At 36.3% G+C, this 9,660-nt stretch overlaps 1 protein-coding gene across 1 annotated transcript; it reads right to left on the reverse strand.

Annotated features, from left to right (window-relative positions):
* Nucleotides 1-1,064: 1,064 nt before the first annotated feature.
* LOC136206828 (signal peptidase complex subunit 3B) lies at nt 1,065-3,965 on the reverse strand. The gene is made up of 6 exons (XM_065998011.1): nt 3,576-3,965; nt 3,422-3,469; nt 2,141-2,203; nt 1,794-1,847; nt 1,470-1,556; nt 1,065-1,370 (listed from the first exon to the last, which is right to left on the reverse strand). Exons 1-6 carry the CDS (start codon nt 3,699-3,701, stop codon nt 1,245-1,247), a joined length of 504 nt encoding a protein of 167 aa, XP_065854083.1. The 5' UTR covers nt 3,702-3,965; the 3' UTR covers nt 1,065-1,244.
* Nucleotides 3,966-9,660: the final 5,695 nt, after the last annotated feature.

Raw genomic sequence — 9,660 nt, forward strand, 5'->3', positions numbered from 1 at the left:
TGCTTTTCTCACTTTTTTAGGAAACCTGAGAACCTTTACAGATCTTCTTCACCACGCGACTGGTCTTCATTTCAGTCCCCAGGTCAGGCAACTATGGAACAGTGCTGTCATTCATGCAACATGGGCTTTTTGGAAGGTTCGGAACGATTACATATTTAATTCTATCCCTGTTAACATCTCGTGCACCTTACGTCTTACGTCTAGTCTTGAAGAGTATTAAAGATGCTGACTTCCACAAGACATGCAAATCCTGCAGCATTTTGATGTTCAGGGTAGGCCGTGTCCGGTTTGAAGATGTCAGGAGGTGGTATGGTCTCCCCTCCACCTGGATGGACAAAGGTAAATACTAATGGGTCGGCCACAATGACGACAGCAGGGGCAGGTGAGACCTTCCGGACAAGAAGAGGTTTTTCCTGAGGATGTTTTACGCTAAAATTGGCTGCCTGTGATGCTGATCTATACGATTAAGGCTGCTGCAGTCCGAAACTGGTTTCCCCTCTGGATTGAATCGTGCTCTTTGGTAATGGTCAATTTATTGAAGAAACGAAGTTACGTGTCCCATGGAATTAAATGCTAGATTGGTTACTTTGTTTAGATATCCTCAATACCCAAATGGTCTACATATCCCATTTCTTCAAAGAAGGGAATTCTGCTGCTGATTGTCTCTCTCGTACAAGTGCAACCGCCTCGATGGACCAGTGGTGGGATGGCTATCATACTTTTTGTTCTGTCTATGTATTCAATGATTTTAATAGGACCTCATATAGTTCCTCCGTCTTCAGTTTCCTGCCTTTACTTAAAAAAGTGCTTCCCGCAGAATACGCGTAGGCGAAACATAAGGCGAGATATCTCTATGAAGGAGCTCTTTCTATGTTCCTAATGAGCTTGAGGTTATATAATATATTCAAAGAGGAATGAATGTGACAGAAGCTTGAGTTTAGCCTATATTCTCGGTTGTTAGAAGTCGATAAAAACGAGTTGCCTGGCCTCGACTTGGAGGAAGGCGAGTCTATTGGACTAGTGAAGGCTTGATTGAGTCCTTAACGCAGCTGTGACATGGGAAATGAAAACAAAGAATACTTGTGGAAGAAAGTGATCAAATCTAACAACAACAACATTAGTTGAAGTGCTCAGAAGTCTAAACAGAATATATTTCTCTGTTCCTAGTTTTTAATTCAGCATAACTTATCCCATGCTAAAAATGGCTCAACTTACAGCAAAACCACACACAATATGTCCTATCCTTATCTGTATTCCTCAGGCAAGCGGTAACCAGACATGACTAGTTTGTTAGCGAACATCTTGCCAGTCTTCGGCATTACATGCCAATGCAAAGTCAAATTGAATTCTTTACCGCGAAGATTGCTTCCCTGCAGATTCAAAGATAAAGTTTAGGTCTTCAAGCTTAACAAGTGAAACAGCCTATTCCGGCTAACATGCTTGCATAGACAAATGATGAGGAAGCATACCTGATCAACAAATCGATATTTGTTTGCAGTCTGAATCCAAAATTTGGCATGCTCTTTGGCTGGTATAATTGCATCCCAAAGTGACACCTAATACATAATGTCAAAACATATTTAATCAATGAACACAGTTTTCAGTAGATAAAGTTGATCGACATTTTCATAACAGGCAAAATAGACTTGTCCCAATATCCTCTCACATTTACGACATTAAACATTAATAGACAAACTGATTCTACATTCGTTTTATTTAGTTAAATTAAACATGTTTATGATGAAAGACAGTGACTGGAATAGAAATTAGATAATTTATAGACCTAGTGATACCTGATTCAAGGAATTCTTTGGGGTTTCATACTCCGCAGCTACAAATACAAATACCTGCAAATAAATAACAACATGATTACTGGTATACCCTGGAGAAGCCTTTAAAGTTTAATTCCATATTGAATCTATGTGCATGTGTAACAAATAATTTAAAAAATTTCACAGGGCATAGCTACAAAAAACAGAGAAACCTTAATAAGGAAAGAGGTTAATCAGCAACGGTATTATAGTCAAGGTGATGACTAGATGGCCTACCAGCGCACATTAGCCACACGACACCTCTGAGTCAAAATGACTATAAAAATCATAAACACAGAAAAATAGCACAGCTTTTTGGAAGAATATACCTGCTTTGTGTTCCATGTAAACAATGACTGTAAATCAGCTGTTATATTCATTGTGAGGCTGACCTACAGTAAATGTAAAATAAGCTAATTAACATCATACCATTAGATGGGACAACACGATACGAGTGTAGAAACAAGGTTATGTATAGATTCATAGCAATGTCTCTGCATACTGAATATAAGGTGGTTGACACCACAACAATAACTTATATTGGTAAATCCCGATTTGCATAAGCATTCGACAGTCTAGGTTACACTTGTAATACCAAACACAAGAAATTTATTCAGTAATCAGCAGTTGTCTTAATATGAAGTTGAGTTGAAACAGAAATTCACAGTGGTAGATCGCAATAGCAGGAAGTTTGTGCTTTCACAAAGGCACAGGTTTTCAAACATTATATTAATAGATGAATTGACTTATGCACAAAGCAGGAAGTTTGTGCTTTCACAGTGGTAGATCGCAATAGCAGGAAGTTTGTGCTTTCACAGTGGTAGAATGCTGTTGATTTGTTGTTAAACATTATACACAAAGAAGAAATACACATTAATTAGTGAAATCCAATGTATATATTGAGCTTATTGATGCATATTTAGTGTCCATGTTATTTCAGTTCTACCATTCATCCATATGATCGTATGACCATACAAATTTTATTTTCTAGATATATTGGTGGATATACGAACGATGAAATTTAGGCAAACTATGACAAACAATGCCAATGTCTTCAGTTAAGCTTTTCAGACCAAGATGATACAGTTCCTAGTGTAAAGTAAATCATCAGAATACCTAAACAGTATAAAGAAACATGAACACAGAAGTAGCACAAGGTAAGATGCCCTTAGACTGAAAATTTAGATATTTTTAAAATGGTAAGCAAAATTAAGGATAAAATGAAAAACTGACTGAAGTAGTACTCTCTATACATGTGAAAACCTTTACTTCCGTTTCAGTTTTCAATATCAACATAACAGGCTAATCCTGACGTAAATCAGCAATGATAAAACAGGGAAAAGTTGCTTAAATAACTTCAACGAGCTAACCAATAAGGGGGAATCCCATGTGATCAATAATCTCAATAGTCAATCCATGGCACCCGAAAGAATGTATAGAACAACACCTATTTTCCTTCAAAGAATCCTAGGGCAAAAGCTATTTTTCTATCTTGTATGATCAAATGTTACAGTAACTCATTCAAGTAAATACAGCTCCATTATATCAACAAAGAACTGGAAATTCCACTCATGAAGCTCATTTTGAAGAAATCAAAAGCTTAAAATTACCTCATCATTTCCGTGCGGCTGCTTTTGAAACCAATTGAAATTCAAAATCTACAATCAAAATCAAAGGTCAGAGTCAAAACTAGGGGATAGGATCCAGAATTCCAAACAGATCCACACAATCAAACTCACAAGTAATTACAAGCAGATAACAGACCTGGATTTGGGCAGAGGGAGAAGGAGAATTAAGGTTATCAGAGAGAGACGCGATGGCGCACATAAGAGCTAGGATGGTGACAGCAAAAGTAAACAAAGCGTTGGCTCTGTACCCAAAGGAATGCATTTTTGAAGCTCCGATTGAGGACTGTAGAAGGAGCCGATGTAATGCCCTCAGTGAAAAATTAATTTCTCTTTCTGTTCCAGTTAAACCCTTGCTATGTTTCAAAGTATAGTTGCCACGTGTACTAAAACCCAGCGGCGGATGACGGCGTGGTCGGCGTCGATTGGGGTGTTTAAGGCGGAGAGAGAGTGGAGGAAGAGAGACAATTCATGGTGAATTGGGAATGTTCATTGGCAGACTTGAAGCACTAAATTTTCCCTTCTGTGATTGGACAATACACGTCTATCTGGTATTTGGCATTAAGGTCAACTTTTTTTTTTTTTTTTTTGTAAATAATTTATTAGTCCGTGAGTTTATGCGTATCACACTAGTTAGTCCCTCGGTTTTTAAAAACACATTATAACATTTCTAAGTTTTTTATAAAACTAATTACTTAGTCCTTCCATATACAAATAGGTAAAGGTAATGACAAGTTTGTCATTCTATCACTAATTAACTTTCATCTATATTTAATTAAGTTTTATCAAATTTTATTTATATTAATAATTAAAATTATTTCAATAAATAAAATGATAAATTTACAAATCTACCATAAATTAGTTTAGTGTTCCATAATATTCGATAAATCAATATATTAAAAAAATTAATGCAGTAGTTATCTATTTTTTACTAAACCAGTTAATATTGAATTGATTGGTAAAAGTTCTCAAGCCGCTTAAACTAAAGATCTCGAGTCCGAGTGTTAGTATACGTAAGAAAAATTAATTAGAAGAGAATTCACCTAAAGGACGTCTGATGAATCTTGAACCGAGCAATAAGATAAACTATATAAAAATATCTTTTTACTAAAATAGTGTATAATAAAATTAATTAAAAATTATTTCATAAATTTAATTTTACTCATTAGATTAAAACACATTAATAACTATTTAACTTATATTTTAGTTAACCCATTATTATTTAATAAACTCTAAACTCAATAATGTATATATAATAATTATCAAGTAAAATAGATATTATATAAACGATACATTTAAATTATAATTCAAAATTATTATAAAATTGATTATCTATTTTTAATTAAAAATACACTAAATAATAATATAATTTTCTTACTAATATTAATTTTAATTCTTGAATTAATATAATAAATAAAATTAGATAAAACTTAATTAAATATATAAGAAAGTCAATTAGTAGTTAAAGGGCAAACTTGTCATTTTCTATAAAATTTATGAATGGAAGGATTAAATAGTTAGTTTTGTTAAAACTTAGGGATGTTATAGTGTGTTTCGAAAAACAGAAGGACTAACTAATGTAATATGCATAAACTCAGGGACTAATAAATTATTTACCTTTTTTAGCAAACAAAATAATTCCCCTACTAAGATTTAAATTTATAAACCGTTGTCTTTATTAGATTCAAGAGTATTTGTTTCGGATTAATCATTAATAGCTCTCTGTTGTTAGCTAATTAGGGTCTATTTAGTCCAACGGTTAGTTGATAGTCATTACTCTTAGACTCTGTTTGGTAAACAGTTTTTGGGAGTAAAATTAGAGGTTTAAGTCACTTTAGAGGTTTTGACTAGTCAAACTTCTAATAGTGGCGTTTGGTGAAAAAACACTTAAAAGAACATATTGTGTCCAAAAAGCTAATTTTGAAAAAACTCATTTAGGAGCTTTTTCAATTAGCTTATTGTTCCATCTCTTTTTATGAACATCTTTACTCTAATTAATACTCTTTAATCCCAAATAAATACTTTAACATGTCCTTATTTGTCATTTTACACAAACAGCTATTAACAATCAGCTTATTGCTCCATTGGTGACCCGCCCCAACGGGGACGGGGAATCACCGATAAAAATCCCCATGGAACGAGGATGAGGATAATTTTATCCCCCGTAACGGGGATGGGGCGGGGATGAGGAATGGTATCCCCGACCCGTTAATCTCCGATGGGGAATCCCCGACTGATCTCCAATTATTCCCCATTATAATTAAAATTATATTTTAAATATTATAATTTATAACATTAAACTTAAATTAAATAGACTTATTTTCAAATAAAAAATTAGATGGGACTAAATGAATATTTTTAGAATGATTACTTATACTTGGTATTTCTTAGAAGTTTTAGTTTTAGTATATACTGATTTTTAAAAAAAAATATATAAATTCCCGCGGGGACGGGGATATGGAATAGAGAAAAAATGTTTTTAAACGAGGATGGGGATCCCCATGGGAACGGAGATGGGGGACAAATTTGTCCCCATCTGTCTCGCGGGGACGAGAACGGGGAATCCCTCACTAGTCGGGGACGGGGATGGGAAATACTGTTGAAACACCTTTCCACAAGATTTTGATTTGACAAAATTATCCATGATTAAGAGACAATTAAATTTAAGTGCTTTATTTTAATTGTACTAATCCGTTTGTTCAATGTTGAGTATAAATATAAATATAAATAGATATAAAAGTAAAACAGGACAAAGTCAGCATGAGACGACAGAACAAGCTAAGTGGAATAAAACTCAGTATAGAAGTCTCATGATCAAGCTGAGTGGAATCGAACCCAGCATCAAAAGATTGAGGCTTAAAATCCAACAGAGCTAAGTGAGATAGAACTCAGCATGAGAAGCCGTCTTAACAACTGTCTTACGAAGATGAGCTAACTAAAACATAACTCAGCATAGAAGTTGCCAAAGACAATGAACAAAGCGGAGTGAATCCTCAGGACAGCATGAAAGAGTTGCTTGCAAGACGACAAAGATTGCCGACCCTCTGCGCCAATAATTGAAACCTTGGAATAACGCAAAGGACACATTCCGAGATGTATGGGTCAATGGATTATTGGTAAAGGACAACTGGCACAAAAAGACAAGTCTGCAAGATAATGACAAATCTGGCATCTGAAGAAATCAGAGGAAAAGGATTGGCCTGAGAATTCTGAAGCTGACCAGAGGCTGTCTCCTAAAAGAGCCGTTTTAACATTAACGGCTACATCATTTCAAAATGATCTGATTCCAGATTTTCTCCTATATAAGGACAATCAAAATCCCTGGATCATTGCCGATTGACAAAAACAAAAAGTACAAGAGAGAAAAGATACAAAAGCACTTAGATACAAAAAGAGATCTTACACCCATCTTCCATTCTTTGTGTAAATGCTAGAGTGATTACTTGTAATCTTCTAAAGTGTTCTTTATTTGAAAAGGAACAAGTGTTTATCAATTGTAACATTGAGAGCGTTGTGCTGAGTGTTTGGTTGTAAACATTCAGTGGTAGAGAAATCTAGGTTTTGGGTTGTAGCACTTAGTAGGAGTTGAGTAGACGGATAGAGGAAGGTACTCTTGCATATTCAACTGCCTTGTAATCGGTTTGTGCTCTACCTTTAAAGAGCTCAGTATTGAATTCTAAAAGCCCGGAGGACTCTGGGGACTAGACGTAGGCGGAGAGGCCGAACTAGGATAAGTGATACTGAGTAATCTCTAACCCTCTATCAATATATATATTTGCATGTGTTGTGTGAGAAGTTTACTCAGCATATAAAATTGTTTAAAGTTGACTCTGAGTAATTTCAAGTGCTAAGTTAGAAGCTGACCTCCAAGAGTGTCAATATCTAACTTACAAGTAAAACAGCATTAGTCAATATCCGGCCAAAGCTGTCTTGTAACATATCTGGCCAAGCTGACCAAAAGCTGAGTTGACAAACTCACCAAATAACTAAGTCAGCACATTAATTAAAACAAAAAAGTTATATTAGTTCCTAACCCCCCCCCCTTGGAACTAATCACACGGGACCAACAAGTGGTATCAGAGCCTAAGCTCACTACTCAAAGATATAACTATCTTGAGCGGATCCCCATAAATGGCTGAGAACAGCACTCGTTTCCTTCCAGGGAACCAAACAACACAGATACTCCCTGAGGGATTATCAATCACTAGACCTCCCCTATTCTTTGGATCTAACTATACATTCTGGAAGAATAGGATGAAAAACTTTATTCAAGCCACAAACATGAGTGCATGGCTTGCAATTGTCCAAGGTCCACATGTGCCATATAAAATTGTTAACAATGAGAAAATTGTTAAAAGCGAAGCTGAGTGGGACAGAGGATGACCTCAGAAAATTACAAAATAATGCTTCGGCTATAAATATGCTTCACTGTGCTTTAGATGCTGCAGAATACAATAAGATTTCAGGATGTGAGTCAGCACAGGAGATTTGGAAGAAGTTGGAAGTGACTTATGAAGGCACAAGTAAGGTTAAGGAGTCCAAAGTCAATCAGCATATGAGACTCTACGAGCTGTTCGAGATGAATGAGAATGAAGACATCTCAGAAATGAACTCAAGATTCACCAACATCATAAATGAGCTCAAAAGACTTGGAAAGAACTTCACTGAAGAGGAACATGTGAAGAAAATCCTGAGAAGTCTACCTAAGAGCTGGCAAGCAAAGAAAACAGCTGTAGAAGAAGCTCAGGACTTGACTACCTACAAATATGATGAGCTGATCGGATCCTTGCTGACCCATGAAATCTCTATGAAAAACTTTGAAGCCAAAGAAAAGTCCGAAGATAAGAAACATAAATCACTAGTGATGAAAGCTGACTCCACAGAAGCTGAGTCAACTGATGATGAGGAAATGGCTATGTTTACTAGAAAGATGAAGAAGCTGTTCAGAAGAAATGACAGAAACAGCAAACGGCCATACAAGAGAGGTGATAGGTACAAAGCTGAGTCCAGTGACAAATATAAGAAGGACAGCTCCAAGTCTGTCACATGTTTTGAGTGCCACCAAACTGGGCACATCAAGTCAAGCTGCCCAAACCTAAAAAGGGATAAGAAGGCAAACAAGAAGGCAATGGTAGCAACATGGAGTGACAGTGATGAGTCAACATCATCCGAAGCTGATGCAAATGAAACAGCAAACATATGCTTCATGGCCGATGATGCTGATCACTCTCAATCTGAGCAAGCTGACCTCTCTGGTGAAACTGACCAGGAGGAACACAACAATGAGGTAACATCCCTACTTTTGCTTAGAAACGAAATGGTAAATGCCTTGAATGATTTATATACACTAACTAAAAAGTGTAACAAGAAAATCAAATCACTCAGCAGGTGGTGTGACGAGATTGAGAGGTCAAGTTGAGTGACCTTAGATATCTCCTCCAAGACAATGCAGACTTACATAGCAACATTCAAATAATGCATAAGTTTGTCACGGAGGTTCAATCTGAGTCAAAGAAACTTAGAAAGGACGTTACAACCCTACAGAGTCAACATCATCCGAAGCTGATGCAAATGAAACAGCAAACATATGCTTCATGGCCGATGATGCTGATCACTCTCAATCTGAGCAAGCTGACCTCTCTGGTGAAACTGACCAGGAGGAACACAACAATGAGGTAACATCCCTACTTTTGCTTAGAAACGAAATGGTAAATGCCTTGAATGATTTATATACACTAACTAAAAAGTGTAACAAGAAAATCAAATCACTCAGCAGGTGGTGTGACGAGATTGAGAGGTCAAGTTGAGTGACCTTAGATATCTCCTCCAAGACAATGCAGACTTACATAGCAACATTCAAATAATGCATAAGTTTGTCACGGAGGTTCAATCTGAGTCAAAGAAACTTAGAAAGGACGTTACAACCCTACAGAGTCAAGTAAAAGGCTCAAATAAACATAAATCCCATGCTGAGTACTCAAGTACTAGTCAGCATAAACAGTTCACCCAGTGTGACTGTTGCGGGAAAAGGGGACACACAAAAGATGTGTGTTGGTTCAACAAGCGGATTGTCCAATGTGACTTCTGCGAAAGAAAAGGACATACCACTAAGGTATGTTGGCATGCTCAACATAACAATGCTGACCACACTCAGCATCACCCTCAAAGAGTAAGTTATTGTGACTTCTGTGGTAAAAATGGCCACACTATAAAAGTATGTCGTC

This window comes from Euphorbia lathyris, chromosome 9, assembly GCF_963576675.1.
Source record: "Euphorbia lathyris chromosome 9, ddEupLath1.1, whole genome shotgun sequence".
Classification (NCBI taxonomy): Eukaryota; Viridiplantae; Streptophyta; class Magnoliopsida; order Malpighiales; family Euphorbiaceae; genus Euphorbia; species Euphorbia lathyris.

Bases quoted from the DNA above. Each gene is read 5' to 3' on its own strand.
- LOC136206828 (XM_065998011.1), bottom strand. From the start codon at position 3,701: ATGCATTCCTTTGGGTACAGAGCCAACGCTTTGTTTACTTTTGCTGTC. The intron at 2,204-3,421 runs GTAATTTTAAGC...CATTTACTGTAG, and splicing joins AGCCGCACGGAAATGATGAG to GTCAGCCTCACAATGAATAT. The intron at 1,848-2,140 runs GTATATTCTTCC...ATTTATTTGCAG, and splicing joins TTACATGGAACACAAAGCAG to GTATTTGTATTTGTAGCTGC.